The 25,447-nt window shown below is 43.2% G+C and overlaps 1 protein-coding gene across 2 annotated transcripts in view; it reads right to left on the reverse strand.

Annotated features, from left to right (window-relative positions):
* The window catches only part of ANO6 (anoctamin 6), a 174,824-nt gene that overhangs the window by 21,915 nt on the left and 127,462 nt on the right, over positions 1-25,447 (reverse strand). For both annotated transcript variants that reach the window (XM_084876640.1, XM_084876639.1), the window contains 9 exons: positions 24,005-24,120; positions 23,306-23,440; positions 21,754-21,859; positions 17,595-17,655; positions 8,647-8,789; positions 6,202-6,279; positions 1,704-1,929; positions 581-750; positions 307-404 (listed from right to left, as the gene is read on the reverse strand). In XM_084876640.1, coding sequence (XP_084732766.1) covers positions 307-404; positions 581-750; positions 1,704-1,929; positions 6,202-6,279; positions 8,647-8,789; positions 17,595-17,655; positions 21,754-21,859; positions 23,306-23,440; positions 24,005-24,120 — 1,133 coding nt within the window. The remainder of the gene's footprint in view (positions 1-306; positions 405-580; positions 751-1,703; positions 1,930-6,201; positions 6,280-8,646; positions 8,790-17,594; positions 17,656-21,753; positions 21,860-23,305; positions 23,441-24,004; positions 24,121-25,447) is intronic.

The following is a 25,447-nucleotide window of genomic DNA, read 5'->3' on the forward strand; positions in this document are numbered from 1 at the left end:
CCATAGTTCAAGCAGGAGAAAAGATGATTCACAACACACTGTTTTAGGTCGGGAGAAGAAATATCTAAACGCAAACTTCAGGTCCCTACGATTTGTAACCATTTGGGCTTACGGGAAATGAAGGTGTAAACATGGACATGTTCACACTGTTGGTTGGACCATCTTGTCCGGAGACATTTAATAAGCACCGAGACTACGTTACCTTTGAGGTAGGCAAGCAGTTGCGTGGACATGGAGGCCAAAGACTTGGCTGGTGGGCTACGTTATCCCCTGTCCCACATCCCAATTACACGACCTGATACTCACGGAAGTAACACCTCTTGTATGTTATTCCAGATTGCCTTTCCTCCCATGATGATTGCCAGCTGTGTTGTCAGTTCAAGGAGACAGCCACCGGGGTCACACTGGAATATTGAAAAGAACCTCATTTAGAAATCAGATGGCTCTAACACGAAACAGAATCATTCATTTTAATTCTTTCCGATCTTCTCTCTTTAGGCTTAAAAAAAAAAAAAATCTAAGCATGCACAATGAAGAAACTATCTTCAATTGTCGAGAGAATACAATTCTGCGTTCATACCTCTTCATTCCTGTATTTTCCCAGCCAGTACACTGGGTCTCCGGGATAACCTACAAATTTGCCCTTGAAGAAGGCGATGTAGAAACACGAGGAGTAGTAGTTGACAAACTGGAACAAGAACATCTTCATGGTGAGGCTGTTCTCGTAATCGGTCTGGGTCCGTGGGAGCTCTGGAGTTAACCAAAGAAAAGTTAAGTTTTAAAAACCGTGAACAGCGGATGAGACCCTAATCCAAGATACAGACACAGGAGTTAAAATGTTTTAAAAATACAATTCACACTGTTTCCATTTAAGCTGTTCTGAACTCCTTAATACAGCTCCTGTGTTAAGTCAAATTTACACATGGTTATAAGAGCTTCTCCCCCATAAATATATCCCACAAGGCAAAAAAAAAAAAAAAATCAATGGTTCCTTAAAATGTACAAGCACAGTGCTCTCAAATGGGCAAGAATGCTATTCCCTCGTCGTCTTTAGGGTGGGTGTTGAAGAAAACCAACAAAACAAGGGAAACTGGCTGGAAGCATTTGGGGAAGACAAACCAGGTCCCCCTCCTAGTTTAGAATTTAGATTGGGCTGATCGCCCTCAGAACAGGACCACCGAGCAGACACATGCAGCGAGTGGGAAGCACTTAGCTCTGGTCACAAAGCAGCTGCCTGGGACACACGCCAGAGAGGAGAGTCACTTATTACAAAAGCGGGAGCCGACGCGAATGGAGCTGTATGAATGCGAACAGAATGGGGGAAGACATGTAACAGCATGATCGCTTGTCCTCTCGGCAACAGAGGCCCGTGTTTGCCACTGGAACCGTGACCCTGCTCCACTTATTCGCAATAAAGAGACTATTTACTTTCGACAATAGGGTACATGATGTAATGTAATTGCAAATACCACCCAGCGCTGATGTGTTCATACAAAGCTCAGACATTATAATGACTATCTACAGCTTGGCATTAGGAAAAGGGACAATGCAGAGACAATTTCATCGCCCATCCAGGCCCGAGAAAATATGTTTACACTTGAAATTTCCGAGACTGGAATCGAAATGCCAAAAAGATACGGTCTCCCTCTCCACCGGGTGCTGAAAACGTCCCAGGCACGACTGGAACTGTGGTAGGAACTTACCAAAATTGGTAATCATGATTGCCACTTTTTCATAGATCATGTTGAGGATCATGATGATGACGAAGCTGATGAGGGAAGCGGTGATGGATGTGGCTGTCTGTGGGGTCAGATACTTCTGGATTGGGTCTGTTCCATTCAGGTTCTTGGGAAGTTTGGCAGAAAACACAATGAACACCGAGAGTCTGTAGACGATGATCCCAATGACTGAAGCGATGATCAATAGGATCTGAAAGCACAATAAACACAGCAGCGTGAGACTCCCCAGTCATCATGTTTTACACAGAAAAGTTGGCCTCAGGCCTTTCCTGGACAAGGTGCATGGGTGAAGTGATGTGAAGGCTCACAGAACTGCCACAAGAGAGGCAGAAATCAAGTGCGTTAAAGGTCAAAGAGAGGAAAAGGAATGAAGGAAGTCACAAGAGAGTGTGTCCACTAAAAGGAGATGTTAAAGTAGGAGAAGCTGTGTGTAGGGAGTGAGGGAGTATGGGAACTGTACTTTCTGAGCAATTTTTCTGTAAATGCAATGCTGCTCTAAAAAAAAGGGTCTATTAAAAAAAAAAAGGAGAGTGCGTCTACCAGTAGAAGGAAAAAGTCTTTGTGACAGCAGGACCAGAGAAATCATCCCTCTATACTTATGAAATCATTTAGGTTATGAATCAGTGGTTTTTTTGCTCCATTAAGGGCGTATGTGTCCTCCCAACAGAGGACGTATGTCTGGTTCAGGGTCAGTCAGCAGGTGCCAGCTTTCGTCTTAGTTGAGTGCCCAGGGCGGGTCTGACCAGGACCAGAGCTCCTAAGCTGTGCAGATGCCCCAGGGTAACCCCTGGAAATGGCAGCAGGTCTCTGCTTATCAAAGCTTCACACACTTTTCATGCTCATATTGTAAGACCTTAAACTGTCAGCTATTCATAACCTGGTTTCCACAAGCTTCATTTCCCTAACCCGTCGCATTTAGGACTGCACGCCCCGTGTCAGCAGGAGTGTGTGAAGCAACAGATTGCATGTGGTTGCTAGGATTTCACTTCCTCACTGGGCAGGTTTTCTCTGCCACTCAACAGTGTACACCCGCGGTCCCGTTTTGAAACTGTTTGCCCTGCATCTTCCTCTTGGACACACTCCAGAGCATGAACTCAAAGTGTCTGACTGCAGGTGAGGACTACTATGAGAGAGAGAACCCACAAAGAGTGTGAGTCTTGGGACTAAGCCAATGGTGTCATGGTTACAGTAACAGAGGAAGGCGACTGCTCCCCTGGAGAGCAGTCGAGGGAGCGATTGCAAGCACGGCCCTGGAGCCAGCCTCCTGCGTGGGAACCCGGCTCTGCCTTGTACAAGGGCTGGGGGACCGGGTACAAATGACTGAACCTTTGGGGGGGCCTCCATCTCCTCACCCATCTACAGGGGGATCATAACAGCAAGTAACTTAGAGAATTTTTGTGTGAGGACTCAGTGAGCTGCTGTCAGTAAAGACATATGAAAAATACTATATAAATATTAGCTCTGATAATGGCAGCTTAAAGTGTTACCAAGATGTTTTTCTTACCTTTTTAGGCCATCAGTTTGTAGAGAAGGATTCTATTTCCTCCTCTAACCTCTCTCATTATCTCCTTTCCTTCACTGTTAAGGAATAACATTTTAAAAAAAATATATGTGGTGTATATATGAAAATTTCCAAGGCCAAGAAATATATATTAGAGAGGGTATATCAAATTCTTTCTCTCTCAGCACAGCACATATAGTCCATATGACCTTTGAGGTTATTAAGGAATTATAATAGTTAAGACTCTTTCAGTGCTCACTCTTCGCCTCAGCACACATATATCTTTAAGTCCTCCACAGCCCGGGGAGGGAGGCAGTATCAGATCTCCTTCACAGAGGAGGGAAGAGAGCCATAGAGAGACTAAGCAATTTGCCCCAAACTTAGCAACTAGTAAGTGAAGTCACCGAGAAATGCAAGGACTCCAAAGGCCACTAACCTCTACACGGCGCTGCCTCCCACGTGGTTTCTGAAGTGAATTCTAATTCATTCCAGAGCTTTCACAAACTTAATGTTTGCAAACTTCTTCAGGCACATGGCCGGTTCAATATTTCTCCATCAGAGGCAGAGAAGCTTTGCATTCACCTTCCTCAAGTTTCTTACATATCTTTCCTCACTCTTCCTTTAATGTACTTTTCTTACCATAACTCTGAATATGTGCTCATCATGGCACACTTGGAAGCACTCTGTAGTGAACCACAGTTGCTTTTGCTGCCCGGGGTCTGTTTCCAGTCTGAGAAAAGGACCCGGATTTTGCTTTTAGAGGGAATTCTCTCTACTTTTAGTCCCACGGTTTGGGCTAGACTGCCCTCCCTGCCCTGGGATCCTGATTAGATTGAGACAGATAGGTATCTCATCCTATTCCCCTCAGCAACGGACTCCGGGGCTGACCACCTAATAAGAGCCACTTGTGAGAGGAGATATCCACTCGTGCCCATGGGGAAGAGAAGCTTCCGTTAGAGGACGCTGCTAAGAGAGGCCTTTCTCGGCTTCCCCGTGACGTGAGATCTGGAATGCTGCAGTCACTCTGCAACCATAAGGGAGAGACCACAGGACACAGAACAAAGATGGAACCAAACCCTGCCCTCGACATCATCGGGGCTGCAGTACCTCCCCTGGACCAGAGCCAGACCTCAGCCTGAGATTGTCAGTCCAACGCCCACTTTGCAGCAGACTGATTTTTCTGTCACCCACAACTGAAAGATTCCTAACGATAAAAGTAAAGACTAAAAAGTTCACAAAAATAGGGAAAATGCATCTACTATCTACCTGTGGCACAATTCCTTCAGAACTATGTAGTTTGCATATTAAGTCATTTTAAAAATTGTATCTTTTCCTTAAGCCTATCATAACCAGGACATTTTTACATGTCATAAAACATTTTCATGGACATAGCTTTTCACAGCTGCAAAATACCCCATGGTATAAAGTAGGGGTGTCGAACTCAATCAGAGAAGGGGCCAAAATCTAAAATCCAGCCTAAATCGCGGGCCGAATGGTTTACTGAACAGTCATAAACTGACAATGTCATAAACTGACAGCGGAGTGCAGTGATGACAGCGCGGTGCGGGCCACATTGCAAGGCCTGGCGGGCTGGATTTGGCCCGCGGGCCTTGTGTTTGACACATGTGGTATAAAGAATTAAAAAGTAGAAAAAAAATATATATGTGACTAACTCTTTACTGACATAGATTATAGCATGTGAATATTTTTGATTCTTGATACTGCCAAATGGCTTTCTAAGAAGGCCAGAGCAGTGTAAAATTCTAACAGCCTAGGTTATAAGAGTGCTGAGCACTGCATTTCATCCTCTCAAACACTGGGTCATCACTTGAGAGGTGAAAAATTACATCTCATTGTAATGCACTAATCTAATTACTCCTGAGGTTTGGCATCTGCCATGACAGTTCTCTCTTGTGACTGTGTTCTCTGCCCCTAAGCTCCTGAGGTCTTGAGTATTAGCTTAGGAGTGATCTGGCCTTTTTATGTATTGATGTGATTAACCCTTTGCCCTATTTGTTAATAATTATTACTTCTGGTGTTTTGTTTAAGCTTAGGGTTCTTTTGATGTATGAAAATTGTTAGCAATATTTTCATCCAAAAATTCTCCCACTGCTATTAAGTTTAGAAAATCATTTTATATCTAGAGATCATATATTCATCAATATTTATTTCTAGTTATTTTTAGTGTTACTTACCTTTAATATTTCTGGAATTTATTATAGCATGTGGTTCATGATATGGTTTCTTTCTTCAACTTTCCCGCCAATAGCTAACAAGTGTATTTTATTGAATAATCTTTACTTATGCCAGATTTAGAATATTTCTATTCTCCTATATTACTGATATCAGAGCCCATTCTGGGCTTCATGTCCTATTCTTAATCTGGCTACTCTTGAGTCTACAAAATTCTCTGTATATTACAGATCATTATTGTTCTAATATGATTTTATTAGTGATAAAGTCAAAATTAACTTAATAAGTTCAAATATTTTAGAAATATTGTCTTTTGATCTAGAATCATATTTGAGGCTTCTTTTTACATTTTTCACGCCTTTGATAGTTCCTGTTATCTTTTTGTTAAGACTGTTCTTAGAGCTTTACACATTAATTTGTCATAACTGAATTTTATTTTTTTAGTTGCTACTGATGAAAAATTTTAGAATCTTTAGAGACTCCCATATGGATTCTTCACCAGAAACTGGAAAATACTGGATCACTGCTCTGATTTAAACAAATAAGATTACATACCCTGTTTCCCAGAAAATAAGACAGTGTCTTATATTAATTTTTTTTCTCCCAAAGTTGCGCTAGGTCTTATTTTCAGGGGATGTCTTATCTTTCCATGCGCTAGGTCTTATTTTTGGAGGATGTTTTATTTTCGGGGAAACACGGTAGTTTCCAGCTCAGTGTTCAGCTTCCTCAACATTCAAAATTGGATATTAAATTGTGTGAAGGACTCACCCAGAATAAGACAGCACTCGCGCAGACGACGGCACGTATGCATTTCCCCCAGGTAGTGAAGGGAACCCGCTCTTCTTCCTGATTAAAAAAATAATAATAATTTTAAAAAAAGTAGAAGTTTAGGCAATCAAGGGATTACTCCAATGAAATAATTTTTCTCCTGATGGGTCACTATATCCTAAGCTGAATTTAATTTTTCTAAAATTTAGTTTTCCAACATAGCCTCCTTCCTCATAATTGCATGCTCTTTGTTAACAATTTCAAACATACATACAACAAAACATAAGCAGTGCTCATTTTAATAATATTTTTTGAAAACGAAAGTGTGAATAATAATTTCTCTGCCGTAACCTGAGCTCGGAGGTCGGGTCCTGACGAGGCCACGCTGTGAAGCTGCATGTCTGAGCGTGTCTTAGGTGTTAGAAGCGATGATAGAGAGCTCAGAGTCCATGCAAGATGAAACATCTCACCGATGTTTGCAAATGCAAGGTATCCAGTATGAGCTCTTGGTTGAGCTCTACACATGTACTCTGTCATAACCGAATTTTTAAAGTTTTCCCTTTAAATGAATATATTTAAAATTTTAAGAGCAGAAGTCAATACCTCTCAGGATTTACGTGGAGAGTAAGAGAAGCTATAGAACAGCAATAGCTGCAAATACTTGTGTGCTGTTTACTCTGTACCAGGTACTATTTTGCACAGGTTCTAAACATTAAGTCGATTCAGCCTTACTACAGTCGTTTGAGGAAGCAACTGTATTTGTTTCCATTTTATAACGGAGGAGATAATGGCACAGAGAAATTAAATAATTTGTCCAGAATCATTCAGCAGCTACCTTGCTGTGTTTGGATTTGAACTTAGGCAACCTCGTCCTCAAGACCTGACACTGCACTATACGCCTCTCTAAGTCAATGGAGGATGTGTTAGCATGAAAAGTAAAATGAGAAGTAAAATAAAGGCTCAAATAAACTTTCACCTTTAATTTTTTTAACAATGGAAATTTAAACCTATTAGTTGGTGATTTTAAATGTAAAATTGGCAGGTTTAAATTACCAAGTTGATTTTTCTTCAGTAATTTCCTTATGTTGCCAATATAAGCTTTTGTTTTTCAGGACTCAAAAGACATTATGAACATACAACTCTGTTTAAGTTTTGGCTCTCATTTCTGAATCTACGATCTTTCAACCACACATGCTTTGGCTCTGTCTTCCACAGTCAGCAGTGGGAGCTATTCATAATGGGGATTATTCGCAGTTTATTACCGTCACAAAGCCAAATGTCACCTTCTTTGGTGACTGGATCTCATTTCCCCCATTTAGAAAGGAGGAGTTGAACTGCTCCCTCTGGTCCCTTTTAGTGCTGACTGTCTGTAAATCTGTGACTCAATTTATAAAATCTAGAATCAGGACATTTTCAGAAGCTCTTGGGAAGAGGATGTTTTCCTAAGAGTTATTCATTTTCAAAAGTCACTGTCCTTAAGCTGATTGCTGCAAGTATAATACAATCAGCCCTAAATTGTCTGTGTTGATGGGAAGAAGCAATAATTCAGCCGATTAAAAAATCATCTTTTGCTGGCTTTGGGGTATTTATATAGAAAGATATAGAGGCATTTTGTTTCTAATTTTGTAGCAGCAGCAAATTTACCTTTCCAACAATACGAAGTGCCTCCCACAGTGACTGAACATAGTCGGACCTCAACAAAGGTTTTCCTTTTCCACCCTTCCCTCCAAATTAGGGGAAGAGCCACACTGTTTTGTGCACATCCCAGCCAGAAGGGGGAGCAGTGCCTGAGGCTTTAGTGTGAGACAAAGGGGCAGCTAAGGCTGGGATGAAAGGGGCTGAAATAACGAAGGAGGCGCATGTGAACAGTTGAGAATTAACTAAAAACCTATGGATCTTCCCATACATTTATGTCACAGAATCTATTTTTGTGTGTGTATGTTTTTTACTGGAAGTGGAAAGAAAGGATGCAAACCAGTGCATCTTTTCTTATACAGCAGGTTCTCAAATAATATCGTTTCATCAAATACAGTAATAACGTCATTGCATTAGAACACTGATGAGGGGATGTAGGAACCTACCTTTCGTTTGTCTCAATTGGCCTAGAGTAAAATTGGTTTCATTATATATCATCTACTTACAGGTTTGCAGAACTTATCATGACAGCCCAGTGAGGGCTTACTGTACATTTATCTCAAAGTTGGCTTTTGTATTTTTATTTTCCCCCCCATTTTTACTGTTACTGTGAAAGAAGGGACTACCTTTATCTTCCATGTCCACTGTTCTAAGCACAGCTTCTTCACTTTGGGTACGCAATCAGGATTCCTGGAGGAGCTTTAAAAAAATCCCTGAGCCCAGAACACACCCCAGGCCACCAAGTACCACCAGAGTAAGGAGTGATGGGAGGCAGGCATCCACCCTGCAATAAGCAGACTGACTCCTTACCTGAGTGATCTCATTTATCACCACGTGAGTACACCGGGCCTCATATTCCGGCCGGGGCTGTTCTTCCTGCTGTAACTCAACCGTGTCCCATTCGTACTCAAGCTCTGCCTGGCGCCGCTTCCAGAACTCCAAAAACAAGGTAACTAACGGAGAGAGAGAACAGGATCATGTGGGCTTCCAATGATGACTGATGTTCCTTAAATCTATACTAAATACTATTTATTACCCATAACCCTTGTATACAGTCAACAGCATCTAAGTTACAGGTGACACTGATATTTTAAAGAGCAGAAGACAAGTGAAGGCTCTTGTAAGAGCCGACAGCTTACGGGAAAGGGAACAATGTGATGGCCGGAGGAATGGGAGTGTCTGGGGCTGAAGCATGTGCTGCCGGCACTTTTCATCGCCGCCTAAACACCACAAATATCCAGTATAGTTCAGAGCATTCACGGCCCATCCTTCAGGCTGCTCTCCCCCACGTCCCTCTCCCTCACGTCCTTCCTAAGGGCTCGAGTGGGGGGAATGCTTCAGTAATTCCCAAGTCTCTTTCTACCACCACCCAAGCCACCCCAAAGTAACGGCAATACTCTTAAATACAGAAAACTGGTCTATTTTTCTATCTTGTGTAAAGTATAAAGTGTAACTTTTAGACATTTTTATTATTTTGTGAGATTTGTAACTTAAAATGCGGAATAAAGAGAACATTACACATTAACTGAAAATGTGGTTTCGGGGTAAATCCTCTAGGCCCTCCTTCCACCAAGCCCTCGCTGTGTAGAAATTCTGTGTTACCACTGTTCCATCCAGAAATACTGCTCGAGTTTCTACCATGTGCTGAGAAGAGAAAAAAGGCGCAATCTCTTTTTCAAGGAGCCCCTTAGATGTCCAGAGATTACAATGAAGTGCTAGTTACAGTAGACTACTAAGAGGTGCTTGATAAAGGTCAGCCCAGGTGGCTCTGGGCACACAGAGCCAGCATAAGTAACCAACATGGAGCCATGGCTCCCGCAGAGGAGGGGAGCCCACCTGAGTTTTGAGGTGACTTCGACTGATCAGGTTAAGGCCATCCCTCTCCCCCCCAAAAAAGGAGCTGCTCAAGCAAAGGCCAAGGGATGAAGAGAGCCAGGTACTTTGCAGACCCTGGGTGATGAACAGAGTGGGGCAGCCAGGTGGAGTTGAGTGCAGGACCTGTGTTGCTCTGCAAAAAGGGTGGACAGAACCTACCCCACAGGCTATTGGGAACGTATTGAAACCAGAGCTGTCAAGGCCCTCCACGCCCTCTGAAGTCATTGTTATTGTGATCCCATTTTAGACACCAAGAAACGGAGGCGCAGGCAGGTTCAACTACTCGCCTGTGGTTAGTATCGAGTCAGGAATCAAACCCAGGCATTCTTGGCTCCGGAGCCCAAGCTCTGCCCCTAACTCTCCTGCTCTCCAATCCCCTTCCTTTGGCCAGTGGATTACGAGGTAAACTACAACACGTAGCTTAGGTGTCATCGCTGCTGGCTTTCTCAGTTTCTGATTCTGGCACTCCGCTGGGCACACTGCTAGTGACTGTCCTGTTCCCAGGCAGGGCCTCTGTGGGAACACGAGCCCTGGGCGGAGCCTGCTGTGGTTGCCGGAATGTTTGCAAGGGAATATAGGTGGAGGGCCAGCTTCCTGCCGTGGGTGCTATTGTTAACGGAAGCACAGAGCTCAGTGAGTAGGGGAGGTTACTCCTTGCCGCCCACTTGGTTGGGAGCCAGTTGTCCTCATAAAGCTCTGAAACCTGAGGCAGGAGTTACGTAAGGCCGCCTAGCTCTTTAAATAGGAATGATGCCTCCCTGTCCCCAGCCGCCAAGTTGTAGTTTACCTTGTACTCCACTGGCCCCATCAGGGAGCACAGGGAGCTGAAACCGGTATGACTCAGTGGATAGAGCATCAGCCTATGGACTGAACGGTCCCGGGTTCGATTCCGGTCAAACCCATGTACTTTGGTTGCGGGCACATCCCCAGTAGGGGGTGTGCAAGAGGCAGCTGATCGATGACCCTGTCTCATCGATGTTTCTAACTCTCTGTCCCTCTCCCTTCCTCTCTTAAAAAAAAATCAATAAAATGTTTTTTGTTTTTTTTTTAAAGGAGCACAGGGAAAGGCCCAATCGTCCCCAAATTCCATCTCCTGGCATAACAGCTACCACGGATGAGTTAACATTGGAGGATGAAATCCACAGAGCCCTTGGGTATTCTTTCCCGACCCTCTCAGTTCCTCAAATGCCCCAAAACCTGTGAGGGAATAAGTTGTGAGAGAAACTGAGCTGGTTCACCTGTCAGACCCCTGAGGGCTGGACTGATGTGGCTGCTCCTGCTCTCAGGAAGGTCCTCCGTGGGCCTGGGCCTCTCTCCTTAGCCTGTGCTGACTCCACTGGGAAACTGCCCAGCCACGTGTGTCCTTGTCCCCAAGCAGGAGGAAACGAGGCATCGGTGGGATGAAAGTCTTCAGGGCACTAGGTATCTCTGTGGATCCAGCTGCCGTGCCTGGTCCCGCCTCCCACCTGACGCATGCTGGCCTCATGTGGCTGATACTCCCAAAGAGACCCCTAGTGTAAGGTGTCCAGATGTCCCGATTTTTAACAATTTGTCCCGCATCCCGCGGCGTTTTAAAAAAGTCCCAATTTTTGGAAAGATTCTTTTAAATCTTTTGGACTTTTTAAAAACGCCATGGGATGTGGGACAATTTGTTAAAAATCGGGCTGTCCTGCCAAAAGCAGGACGTCTGGTAACCTTACCCTAGTGGGCAAATGAGTCACCCATGAGCCACCCTTCCTGGGCTTCATCTGAAACAGCACAGTACACCCACTTCCTAGAGTCCCCTGAGCTCGTGTCTCCTAGCTACACACCCCATGCACCCCCCATCAAGTAGAAGAGCTTAGTTCTTTAGTTGACCTGAGAATTCTGCTAGTATTGCATGAACTCTCCATCCCCAAAGTTCTTTCAACTGTGTCTTCCTACTAAACGGTTAAACGCCCAGTGGAAGTGTCCATTCTGTCAAGAACGGCACACTTTATTCCCTACGTTGACCTCAACATTCCTGCTTCAAAACAGGTAGCCCTCACAATCCTGACCTGTGTTTGCTTCTGCATGTACTGTGGATCATGCCCACTAGAATGCCACCGTGAGGGCAGGAGTCTTGTTTCATTCATGTGGAAGCACTAGCCCACAGCAGGCACAGAGTGAATGAGCTGTAGGAAGTCAATCCAGAGTTTGGAGAACCCCCACCACGTAGGATCCCCAATGGATGGAACCATCTACTCCAGCTGCTCCCCTCTGTGCGTGACCACCTGCTCACTATCATCCTCTGCTATACCAGATCCCATGGGCCTCCCGTTTCCCTACGCCCGGCAACAGGTCTGCATAAGCTGAGATGGAGAACATGTCATAGAGAATGTGCCAGTTTACTGTGGAGGTCCTGGTGGCTCTAGCCCCTTGATTGCTGGGAGGGTGTCAGAGTAGATGGACTGAGGGAATCGTCATGAGTTCTGTCCTACCTCCCAACTCACCAGAAACATAAGATCACAGCAGCGGAAACTCTGGCCCTTCCAACTGAAGAAAGACACTATGGGTGGGCGGTGTCTGCCCCATCATGGCCTCTGTAGGAACCCAGCTTGCTGGGAAAGGCCTCTCAGGAGCCACACGAGATACCTTCCTTGTAATTCTTTTAATTTTGCAAATTTGATCTGTTAGATGTGTTTGAAATCCTTTTTCAAAAAAACACATAAAAATCTCCAATTTCCTTCTCTGCAAAGAAAGTGACTTTTCATTTAAGAAATAAAGCAGCTTATTTTCATGAATGTATATCTTTAATCATCTCTCCTTTTAAAGAAAACTGACTGCACACATGAAAGGCCTGCTCCTGGTGGCGCCCAGAGGCAGGCATAAGGGAAAGGAAGCTCTCTGATCTCATCGGGCGAGTGGCAAGAGGCTATGAGTCTGGCTTTCTTCTTCCCGGTACACGTGTCAGGTGAGGTGGAACCAGAGACATGGAGCGAAGGCTTTCTAACCCATTCCTACAATTCCCAGCCCCAGACAGAACTGCGCCGTTCTTCCAATCAAGTAAACATTTATGCATCTTTCTAAGAGCTTCCTATAACTTTATTACTTTACACTGCATTTTGTCACCGATTGAAAGGCTGATGACAGCCACATTGTTTGCAGAGCTCTTATTCTGTGCTGTCACCTTCTGCCTCCCTCGGGGGAGTTGAGTAATTTGGTTAATCTTCCTGAGTGGCACTTTCCTCATCTTTAAAATGGGAGTATAATAGCTATCCATTAGCTCACTATCTAGCAACAGTATCAACAGGAGATGGCTTACGAAAAGACGATGGTATTTTTCTCACAAAGGCAATCCTAATCAGCACTATAAAGAAAGGAGAGTGGGCACTATTCCTTGTCCTCCCTGAACTTGAACATAAGGGGTAAAACGGCCTCTGTTTACCAAAGGCTACTGAACCCAAGGAGCAGTTCTGCCTAGGAAGTGACAGGATTGCCAAGCAAGCAAGAAATGACAGGACTGCCAAGCAAGCAAGAAATACATTTATTTTCATGAATGTATATCTTTAATCATAGTTATTCCTGGTGAAAAATAACGAGTTGTTAGTAGATCCTGAACCTCAAAGGCAAAAACCTGGAGAGTTGCCGGGATGGGTGGGAGTTTCTTAGTCCTTCGTTTCACACAGCGAAGGATTTGCAGGGTTCCTGGAAGGCATGGTAACCTGGTACAGACGCCCAGCATTCTGGAGCGCTCCTGGCCATGTCCCTGCTGACTCACCGCTGCACACCCCTGACGGAGAGCACCACGGCCTGGCCTGGGGTGACCCTGCGTGATGTCACACAGGAGTTTCCTGTTCTCTTTTTTTTGCGCTGTCCCTGCAGTAAAACACCTGGCAGGACTCCAGTGGGAGGCACTGTACTTATTTCTCTGGCAAACCACATACCATGAAGCTCTGGCTGATTAAAGAGATACAGTTACAACAACAGAAGAGGGATGGCTGCCTAGGACCTTGGGAATTAAGAACAGCCTGTCCTTTTTAAAAAAAACACACACTTTTATTGACTTCAGAGAAAAAGGGAGGGGGAGAGAGAGAGAGAGAGAGAGAGGGGGAGAGAGAGAAAGAGAAAGATAGATCAATGATGAGAATCACTGATTGGCTGCCTTCTGCATGCCCCCTATTGAGCCTGTAAGACCAGAATCGAACTTGGGACCCTTCAGTCCACAGGCAGATGCTCTATCCACTGAGCAAAACTGCTAAGGCAAGAACAGCCTATCCTTTTAAGCATGATATTATTACATTTAGAGAAAGTACACATCAGATGAAGAAGATGACCACAAAGGGAACGGGTGTTCAGTTCACTAAGGCATTGGTGGCGTTACGTCCAGCTGTAGCTGGACAAGAGGCACACTCTTGGTAGATGGGAGTGTTCTGGTTGCTATAAGAGTTTGCTGTTCAAGGGAATATAGTCAATGATATTGGAATAACTATGTATGGTGTCAGATGGCCACTAGATTTATTAGGGTGATCACTGCATAATTTAAATAAATGTGTATGTTGTATACCTGAAAATAATACTCTATATCAACTGTAATTAATTTTTTTAATTAAAAAAATTATTTTTTTTCTGCTGAAGGGCTGGAATATTTTGACAGGCCTTGAAAGTATTCAGATCTCTTTACTCACAAAGGTAGATAAGGTAGAAGAGCTTGCTTAGCCTTTATTCCAACGTCCTAACAGAAAGACTGCAAGTGAAAACTGCATTTCTCACGGCCTCTCCTGCGGCTGGAGTTCCAGATGCAACTTTTAAAATGCCCGTCACCCGCATCTGTGAGTCACCGGAATCAGAAGCAGGGCTGAACAGAGCAAAGGTGGCTGTGCGAGCTGCTATGTCGCTGATGTGGACCAGCAGGATCAGCACAGGTCTGGAACTCCCATTTCCTGAGCTCCCAAAAAGCCGCTAGCTAGAGTAACGTCTTCTTGATTCCCTGGACACCTATAAGCCAGGTGGCCAGTGTTTCTCTGGAAATCACTAGGCCTAGACTAGAACTCAAAGGTGAAAATGAAAAATTGCAGCCATGGAGCCAAGAGTCTGGAGCCAGGGAGGATCCGATAGAGGCAGGTAAGAAGCAACAAGGAACAGGGTGGTGGGGTGTGATATGCTGAGAATCTTTACTTCAATCATGGGTTGGTGTGCAGGACTCTAGGAGTATGAATGGCTGGCTAGCAGGGTGAAAATAAGTATATGGTCTGCACTATATTTCTTATAAAAGCTTTTCTTTTTCTTTTTTTAATAAGCTTTTAAAAAATTTATTGATTTTCTTTCAGAGAGGAAAGGAGAGAGAGAGATACATGGATGAGAGAGAAACATCAATCAGCTGCCTCCTGCACACCCCCTACTGGAGATGTGTCGGTAACCAAGGATGTGCCGGTAACCTTGACCAGAATTGAACCTGGGACCCTTCAGCTTGCAGGCTGACGCTCTATCCACTGAGCCAAACTGGTTAGCGCTGTACTGAATTTCTTATAAAAGCTTTTCTATTCTCAACTTGTATAACTCCTAGGGAACAGGACAACACTAAGTGCCCCATATATCTGGCACAAAAGAGATGCTGCAGGAATGTGAGGATGGTGATATGAAAAACATCACAGGATCCTCCTGCCTCTTCAGCTCTACAATTTCAGGCTTTCTGTAATGAGGCTCACAGCAGCAGTCCTCATCAGGCAGAGGTAACAAGGAAAGCAATATAAGGCACTTAAAATAAAGACTTCATCATACATGTGCTTAACGATACACATATGGTGCTGCAAGCAGGCCTGAGATGTTTTCTGCATCCTAAAATCAGGTGACATAAAATCAATAGCTCACTATGCTTCCGTCAGTTCAGTAAACATGGTGTAGTTAATGATCATGAAAACCAAGGCTAGCTAGGAAACAGGAGGGTTGTCTGGCAGTGCAAAAACTAATATACAGGGAGAAGCAAAAGCAGGTTTACATTTTTTCATATGGAAAACAATTACAACAAATTACAATTAATAAATAATAATATAAGAATAAACTCAGTGTTTCACATACTTACCGCTGTAAACCTACTTTTGCCCCACCCTGTTGTGTATTTTTTTTGGCATTATTTAAGATGTCTTTTTAACATAGGCCTGTCAGCACCCATTAGGACATGGAGTTCAACAGATGGGTCAGAATTTTATCTGTTATGAAAGTGCCCACCACCCATGTGTGGCACCGGTTCCCTTACTGGGGGGAAATACGGATTATGTAACAGTGGAGAAGTACTAAGGATCTTAACATATGAATCTGATCTTTATTCTTCCATGTGTCATATATTAACCAGTATTTGGTTTTCAGCCAAAACATGCTAAGTGTCTGAATGACAATGTAACTTTGTAGGTAAGTTTGGCCACCTTATAGTCTAGTTCAGTGGTTGGCAAACTCATATAGTCAACAGAGCCAAACATCAACAGTTACAACGATTGAACTTTCTTTTGAGAGCCGAATTTTTAAACTTAAACTTCTTCTAATGCCACTTCTTCAAAATAGACTCGCCCAAGCCATGGTATTTTGTGGAAGAGCCACACTCAAGGGGCCAAAGAGCCGCATGTGGCTTATGAGTTTGCCGACCACGGGTCTAGTTAATCAAGGAGTGAAAGCTAGTATCTCTAAAAAGTGTCCAAACAATGTCTGTTCTGAGACCCATTTGGTGACCTTCACAGGCACAGCCACCGCAAAAGGGAAATACCGCCCAGGACACGTGTGGTGAACTGTGCCTGTGATTCCCGTGTTGATGTGTTGTCTTAAGAATAAGAGACTTGCTTCTGTTTCTTCCCCCACCTACCTATAAGCTGAACTCCATTTTCCTCTTACACAATGAAGTTGGAAATGTGTTTATCTTTGAAAGTGGACATCTTTTCTTCTACAGTAGAACATTTACATCAATTAAACATGTAAAAGTCTGTATTTACAAAAAATAATCACCTCATTAATGATACTCTTCAAAGTAAATGATACAAAATATAATGTTAAAACTTCTATATACGATTATATTGTTTAGGATTATACTTGTTCTAAGTATTAAATGGGATGTGAAAGGATGGTGAGAGTAGCACGTGCTTATTAAATGCTCACTTACATAGAGGTGTATAAAGAAGAAAGCTTACCTGTGACCGCTGTGTCGGCACTTCCCCAGAGTCCCAGCCCCAGGCAAGTCAGGGTGGTGGACAGCTGTGGGGCTGTGAACGTGATGGCTCCCAGGGAACCAAGCCTCCCTCCACTCCAGCCCCTGGGTGGTCCTCCCACTTGGTGGCCATGACTCCCATGGTGGCCATGACTTACTTTGGCTGATGGGACATTTGCAAACTCATGCAACCAGAGGCTTACAATAAATATGCGTTAAGGCTTGTCCTCTCTTGCCTCTTTTCGGAACCCTACAACTGCCATGTGAAGACCCAGGGCGCGCCCAGTGGAGGATGAGGGGCAGCATGGAGCAAGATGAGCTGGCCCAGCTGAGCCCCACGAACCAACCGGCGTGGTGACTGCCGGGCTAGCCCAGGGGAGCTGTCAGCTGGATCGGCTGAGCCAGCCCATAGCGGAGGATCCCCCTAGCTGACCTAGAGAACGATGAGAATTATAAAAGTGTTTTTGAAGCTACTACATTTTGAGGCAGTCCCTTATGCAGTAACTGATACAATGGCCTTTAAGAGTTCCAGAGGGAGTTGTAGGGGAGCTGAAGTTTGGGCCATTCAAGGTCCTAAAAGTGGGTTACGTTGACAGCCTGTACAAAACTGCATAATGCTATTAAGTTGGGGTATTTGTGTGATCTTAGGTTTTGTGTGTGTGTGTGTGTGTGTGTGTGTGTGTGTGTGTTTTAAGAGGCAAAATAAACTGAAAAAACAAAAAAGAAAACTTACCCCAGACCCCCATAAATACTGCAAAGACTAGGGTTCCAAAACTGTCAAAGATGCACAATTTCTGGAAAATACAATAATGACATATAAATTAATCCTGTTCTCCACTTATTAGAATTCATCAAATTGTCAATGCTTTGTGTGTGTGTATACAGTCCGAATTCCTTTGTAAAGCTGACACCTTATTCAACAATCACAATAATATGCACTAAATCCTTACAGATGGGGTTTCCCACTCTTTTGGAAGCAAACAGCCTTTGCTGTGTTTACAAGTGTGTTTTGCCGATGGAATCTTTCCATCTCACGATCAGGAAAATAGGAGAGCTGCTAAGACTCCACTCCGTGTAAAGCCTCTCTCAGACTTCTGAATAATGGCCTCATCTATGAGCAGTGGTAAAAAACAGGAAGTAGTATGGTCCTAAGAATACAATGAACTCCACGCAACTTTTAGACTACGATTTGCATCTTATCATCATCCTGCCCTGGTCAGAGGATAGGTTCCTGAATTCCTGCGTGTCTTGATAAGAGAAGTACAAGGTGGGCTATTCTGAGATGGCTCTCCCCCAGAAGAGATCTGCTTCCTCACACCCAGGGAAGGCCTTTCTACCAGCACTGACAGAGGCTCCCAGTAGAACAAGGGTACACAGGGGCTTTTGCTGACATTACAAAGGGTACAATGCCCATTACAGAGAGAACCAATGACACACCTGCGCAAAGGAGGCTCTATTCACAAGTTCTGCCACGCTTCATCTTTTTGCTACTATATAAATAGCCTATCTTCCCTCTATAAATTCCTGGAAAATTGTTCCATTAGTGACTCATTTCTCATAAGTGAGCTTTTTTTTTTTTTTTTTTTTACAGCTCCTAAAAATATCTGTAAGGTTAATGGAAATAGTGGCAAACATATATAATATCAACTTCAGGGTAGATAAAAATAAAAGCAAAGACAACAGGACAGAAAAAAAAAAAAAAAAAAAAGCGCCAGGTTAAAAAGAAAAAACAAATTTAAAAAGCCAGATTTTTCAAACGCCGAAGAACATGCCAAGCTGCTTCTGAGGAAAACCCATCTTTGTCTGAGGTAACTTCTTGGGTTGCCCTTTCTATTGTGTAAAGTAGGTCAACTTTCATCCCTGTTGAAACATTAGTTATGTTATTTTCATAAAAGATTAGCCACCTAACCCTCTACTCGGACATCCGTTTTCCAAAGCAGATGCCCTTCAGTCACCCATACACACCCTGCTCAGAAAGCACAATCCCAAGCGGCTGCCGTCTATGCCTCTCAAACACTCCCCCTCCAGGGAGACAATGGACAGGCGGGGGAAGGCCCTGCGAGCAAAGCTCTCCACCTGTTCCTCTCGTCCGGGGGTGCCATGCACCACACCTTTAGCTTTGACTCTTATGGAACCTTCTCCTCTGAGTTGTTTCTGAATGCTAGATCTTATCTCTCACTGAAAATTGTAAGAAAAGTCTCATGAAAAATCACCCTGTGAGTTATCACACTGTCATCGACAATTCTGCCCAAGGTTAACTCTTCTCTTTTAGGAATCAACACAAGCTTCTTTCTATCTGATGCCTCCCTGCTTACCCTGACACCTCTGCTCCATCCACACTACAAAGAAGGAAATCCTGTGAATTCTTTGCTCTACTATGCTGAAAAACCAAATGGAAGCACATCTACCAGTGCGAGAGGGGAAAAAATAGGAGCAGCAAGAAAAAGCAGGTTCATTGCCAATGCCAAGATCGCACCAGTTGCCTGGTTCAAGACAAGGGATGCACCTTGCATGCCTATGACAGGTAGTTGATCCAAGCTACCATTTTTGCCACGTGAGTAAAAGTCAAGGACCCAAGAGAAAAGGAGGTGGCTGGCCTCTCTGATCTAGGTGGCCCACAGTGACACGGGAGCAGGAAGTAGGAGAGAGGGTAAGCAAGGGGCTTTCCTGGTGAGAAGGCTGGCTTAGCGTGCTTGGCAGGATGGTGCAGGGGAAAGCCAGCTGTGCGAAGGGCAGCCCCACGTCTGCACACGGCTTCAGTCACAGGGAGCAGGAAAGAAGAGAGCTACGCATGCAGGCATGCCGATTTTAAGAGAGGAACTGATCAGAACCTAGAAAATGACCCTTTGTTATGCTTTCTTCCTGCAAAAGAATAAATTCAAAATTTTATAGCTTAATGTATTTCTAAGAACAAAGTATTATAATTTACCATGTTTCGCTTTTATCTTGCCAGCCAAAAGCTATGGACTTGACTCTGCTCAATCACAAGAACAATATTATTCCTGATTATTTTTATAACTGTTTCATTTCCCTGACCCTGGTTTTATATGCATATTTATATGTGTAGTTTGTTAACCCTTTTAGCATACATGTCAATTAGTGAATACTCCATCTCTTTCAAAAAAAAAAAGTAGAAATAAATATATAAGTCAATGTATAAAGAAATAATTGAATAGAGGCCCTGGCCTGATAGCTCAGATGATTAGAGCATTGTCCTGATACAACATGGTTGTGGGTTCAATCCCCGGTCAGGGCACAGACAAAACACAACCAATGAATGGATAAATGAGTGGAGCAACAAAGAGATGTTTCTCTTTCCCTTCCTCTTCCTCTCTCTCTAAAATCATGCAATAAAACATTATTAAAAAAAGAAATAACTGGATTAACCAACAAAAGGGAAAGCATGAAAAACTTTTTTTTTAAACGTATTTTTCATTTCATTTTTTATATATTTCCTTCCCTTTGTAAATCACTCTGACAAGGCTCAAGGGATTGTTCAGGAAACTGGAGTAGAATGGCTCGTATTTTTTCCAAAACAAGGGAAAAAATATGTGCACAGGGATATAGTTCCAAGTCCTGTGTTTAAAACAGGTCAGAAGCAATGAGAAAAGAAATGGGGGTGGAGTGTGTGAGAGAGAATTCCTTAAAGAAAGTGGAATTCACAGTTGCAATTTGCCTCTGGTATTAATTACTGTTGGCATCTGCTTTAAGTCCAGTGCCTGGGGTCACTCTAACTCCTGACCTTTGTGAGTGAACTTCACTGGCAGGCAGCTTCACTTTTACCAGCTTCAAATCCTTTCCTTTGTGTCATCTCTGGCAGATATTTGTGGGCTAGCATTTGTGTTGATTTGGAGGGTGGGCAATGAAATCTATTCTAATTCATAAACTAAGCATAAAAACCCATGCGTTGCCGATACCCTGCAATCATCTTAATTACGGGGTGGGACAGTTTTTCAAACACAGAGCTCAACTTGAGAGTGAAGTGCCTGGTGCTACTGTCAGTTGGGGAGCCAGACTCCCAGTCATTTCCCGGCTTTGCTAGTTAACAGGTGGGTGACCTTGAGCAAACTATTTAATTTCTCAGTTCCTCAGTGTTTTAATCTATAAAGTGGAGATAATACCTGCCCTGACTATCTCATAGGGTTACTGTGTGTGCCAAAAAGTGATAAATACAAGACTTTGCTAAGTATAAAATATACAGTGGCATTGCTTCAGTGGTAATATGTCAAAGTTGTCAGGAAAACTCTCCAATGCAAGCGGGCCTGCTTTCTCGGGGGGGGGGGGGGGGGGGGAAGGGAGGATGCCATTTAATAAGCTCCCTCCAGGCTCACTGTTACCCTAAACCCCCTGGAGTTGAGGAGTCTTACAGCTCAAGATCATCTGCAGTTAGCCAGGGTGCCAGATGTGTTTTATGAGGATTTTTTGAGACAAAGTGAGTATCTGCTGTCATTTGTATACAAAACCTTTTTCATGCACATTTACAGATACAGTTGAAATATGACCATCAAAGTCTTTAAAATTCCAAACATATTTTTCATTCACTTGAATTTGAATTTAGGAAAATACTTGTAACAGTAACCATAATGGAAAGTATTTGTGAAATAAGCCCTGTCTGAGATTTCTGCTTTGATTGCCAGATATATCAAATAGTTTCAACCCCACAGTTCCTCCAGGATCCTCCAGGAGATTATAGATAAGGCTTTTAATCTCAACTTATTTGCAAAAGAGGAATAAACACATGTGTTTTATATCTACCTTTCAGAATGAAGGGTTAATTTAAAATTACCTTTCTGAATTCCTCCGAGGGGAAAAAAAAATTAATGTTTTGCTAAAATGATTAGAGGAAAAATTATCTTTCATTACTTGGAAATGTTTGGAATAACAAAAATTACCTGTGAGGACTCGCAAGTAATATTGAGCTTCCAGAATGGACAAAGCTTATCACACTGAGGACACATTATGATGTTACCGCCAATATTAGGATCACAGACTTCTTTGCTAGAGAAAAGAGAAAATTTTAATGTTTAAAAAATTTAATGAATAGGACTGCCTTTCTAGTAGAATGATAAAATCCAACATCTATTCATATAAGAAAATATAAGACAAAACTAAATTCTTATAAAACTAGGAATGGTAATGTTTCTCTGTCTTTCCCTCTCTCTTCCACTCTCCCTAAAAATCAATGGAAAAACATCCTCGGGTGAGGATCAACAACAACAACAACAAAATAAAGTAAATCTTGGAAAGTCTATTCTTCTACGTAAGTAAGAGAACAATGGCAAAATTAGTCAAAATTAACCTCTGAAAATTAAACAAAAACTACAACTTAGTGGGCATTTATTTAAGGAAAAACAGCTAAATCTCTGTAAGAATACTGTCTATAACCACCATTCAAGAACTTTATAAAAATGTAACTCATCACTTTGAAAGTATAATTTTTTGAGATGCCTTCTTTTTTCTTGGCTGGAAGTCTATACAAAACAATGGAGAGGCTAAAGACAAATGTAGGTAAAAAGTGCCAACATTCAGCCCGTGGCCCTAAACTCTTTTCCAGTGAAGAGAAGTGAGGACTTCACAGGCCATCTGCAGCTTTCTGGCTAAGAACGCTCAGAACTCTGTTACACAGAACGGATCATGATGCCTACACGTCAGGGCTGCCTGCCTGGGGAGCCAGCCTGGTATGTCCAAAGCTAGAAAAATTTGGTCTGCTCATAGCTGGTGTCCAGACATTTCGATCTGGTGGGAAGGTCAAAGGCAAATACTTGGTTTAGTGTTGCATGTCTCCTGAGAGTTGAGGCCACCAAAAGCAGAGGCATAACAACACGATTCAGAACAGCGATGGTGCAATGCAGTGTTCTGGCTCCCGCATATTTCTCTCTAGACAGTACAGCTGGTACCTGCATTCCAACTTCAAGCACAAACTCATTCTTTATCACTTATTCTTTCCCCTAATTTTGTAAGGGCTAGTTTTTAAAAAGTTAAAAAAAAAAAAAGTATTGTTTACTTAAGTTTTTAGGCATGCATAAGAAATAATTTCTAAAAGCATAAAAACACCAATTTTTCCAGTTTCACCACTGAAACTTTAGCGCGACCAGAGCTGCTCTTGGCCACATCTGTAGGGCTAAGCAAAGCATTCCTCTGGAGGCCAGAAGTTCAAGGATGATCCTCCCTACATCCCTCTTTTCCTTTGCAAACAAAGCATTGTCTGAAAATATTGAAGTGTTTCCTGAGGATAATATTCCTGCCAGACTGGGCTGCATGATCTAAGAAAAAAATTTTTCCATTCCACTTATTAGACTCAGATAAAAAAAAGATGTATCGTCCAAAGCAGTCACTGTTTTTGCGATAAGTCCTCTTTCACGAAAAATGTCTAAGACCCTGAAAATAATTTTATGTCTGTCTCATCAACCTTCAGCGCGGCAACAAGGAACAAACAGGGGTTACCTCCACGTGCAGTTATTTCGATTCAGATATCCGTAGAGAAAGCAAGCCACGCCCACTATTGCTGCCAGGAAGAGCATCTGAGTGTAATAGCCCAGCCACGCAAAGTAGATTCCGATCTTCTCTCCATAATATTTCCTGAACAAAGACAGAGATTATTTTTAGAAGATACAAATAACCACTCCGCAGCTTTACCCAAATATTAATTTCCGATTTTAAAAAGAGGAGCCTTTGAGCTTAAACAATGGACTCAAATCACACTTAAAACATACTCAGGCTCATAGCAGACCCCAAATTCCACTGTCAACCAAAAAGAATTTTACATTTCATGGAAGTACTTGGTTCCTGGTTAACCTGTGAAAGCAAAGTAAACTGGAATAGAGCCGAGGAAAGAAAAACGCTGATATGGAGCAGAGAGAGAGAGAGCACCACCGTTCTTTGTAAAGAGCAGCACACTGGACACTTCTCCGAAAGGTGATTCTCAATCTGCATGCAACAAATGAACATGAACAACCCACTCACAGTTACCTGCTTTCACTTACCCAGGGAACTTCCTTGGAGCAAATGGAATATAAACCACAATTAATACATTACCCTTATGTATTGTACAGATCAATAGTAAAAGAGGTCAGTGCCCCACACTAAACTGTCAGGCCATGCATGTTAAAGAGTGCTGTGGCACACTGAAAACCACTGCCTTACCTGATAAGGTCCAACGGCTGCTTTTTGTAGATGCTCCGAGGATGCGCCCACTCCCTGTACAGGAGGTACCGCTCGTTGGGGCAGGTGAAGTCCTCGGACGGGCAGCTGAAGTTGCACTGGGAAGCAGAATCAGGCAGGTGAGCATCGCAACCACCCTGTGCTCACTGACATCTCTATTAAACGTGGTGCCAATACTCCTGTCATTGGTGAATAAGGGGCCCACATTTGCTAACGCGGATGAAAATACCATGTCATTTTTGGTGACTCTCAACCATGGGTATTACTGACCCCCTGAGGGCCATTTGCCAATGTGGGTGGCAAGAAAATGCTGGGTTATTACAATCCTGGGGAACAAACACATCAGGCACTTGGTGGGAACCTCGGGGATGCTCACGTCCTATGAGTGGGTCAGGCACAAACTATGGGAGACTGGGGCACTCCAGCGCCAAAGGGAGTGGGCTGGGCCATCAGGAGGATACCTGATGGCCCAGCCCACTCCACAGACACCCAGGGTCTTGGCTGGGCGGTGACAGGATTGGTTCTAAAACCCAGACTTTTCCCCCCCCCAATTCAACAGTTATTCAGTGACATGAAGTACGCAAATAACAAAGAGGCCTGATAGCATGTTATATACACTTAGCTTACTCAAGAAACAGAACTTCCTGCCTCTGCTTAAATTCACCCACTCTTCTTCCCACCTGGCTGGCTTTCCTTCCTCCTGCAACTGGATTATCACCCTGACCTCCACCCACCTCCCTCCCTTCCAAATACCATCTGAGATCACTCCTGAGCCTGGATAAGGCCCCTTTGCAATGGCAAGAAGCTTCAAAGGAAAAAAAAACCTGGGCATGGCCAGTTGCTAAATGAATACTAGAGACTTTTGGCATCCAAGGTTATATTCATGAGAGCTCTCTGCAAGTGTCCCCCCCCACCCTCCCCTCCCCCAAGTTCATGTCATGCTACAATTGCTAATCTTGCTGGGGCACAAATATAAAACGCATGGCTGGTCTGCTGTGCTGGGTCTCTTAGCCAGGAAGCTCAGCATCTGCTTCTCTGTCCTCCTGTTCTCCATGTACACATGGGTCCTAGTCTCTCTCATTACCTTATATGGTGCATTTCAATGCTGACCTCATCCACAAATACACGTACTACACAGTAGCAACAATCCATCTCAGTGTTTGCTTTCTTTGGTCAGAGAGATTCAGATAAACTGATGGTGAATGCGACAAAGTAATAGTATCATAGAAGATAGGATTTCATTTATTTCAGTAGCAGAACTTATTTGAGGAGCTTAGATAAAATATCCTTGCATTTATGAAATCACTAAGGGTCTGAGCAGTCACATTTAAAAAAATTTCATTTTGTGTGAGATGCTATCGGCTAGAGAAGTGCTCTTGGATTTGAGAAGTTGCTGTCACATCAGAACGTAGTCCTTAAAAAAAT

Source organism: Pipistrellus hanaki (genome assembly GCF_964339955.1).
Source record: "Pipistrellus hanaki genome assembly, chromosome: 3".
NCBI lineage: Eukaryota > Metazoa > Chordata > Mammalia > Chiroptera > Vespertilionidae > Pipistrellus > Pipistrellus hanaki.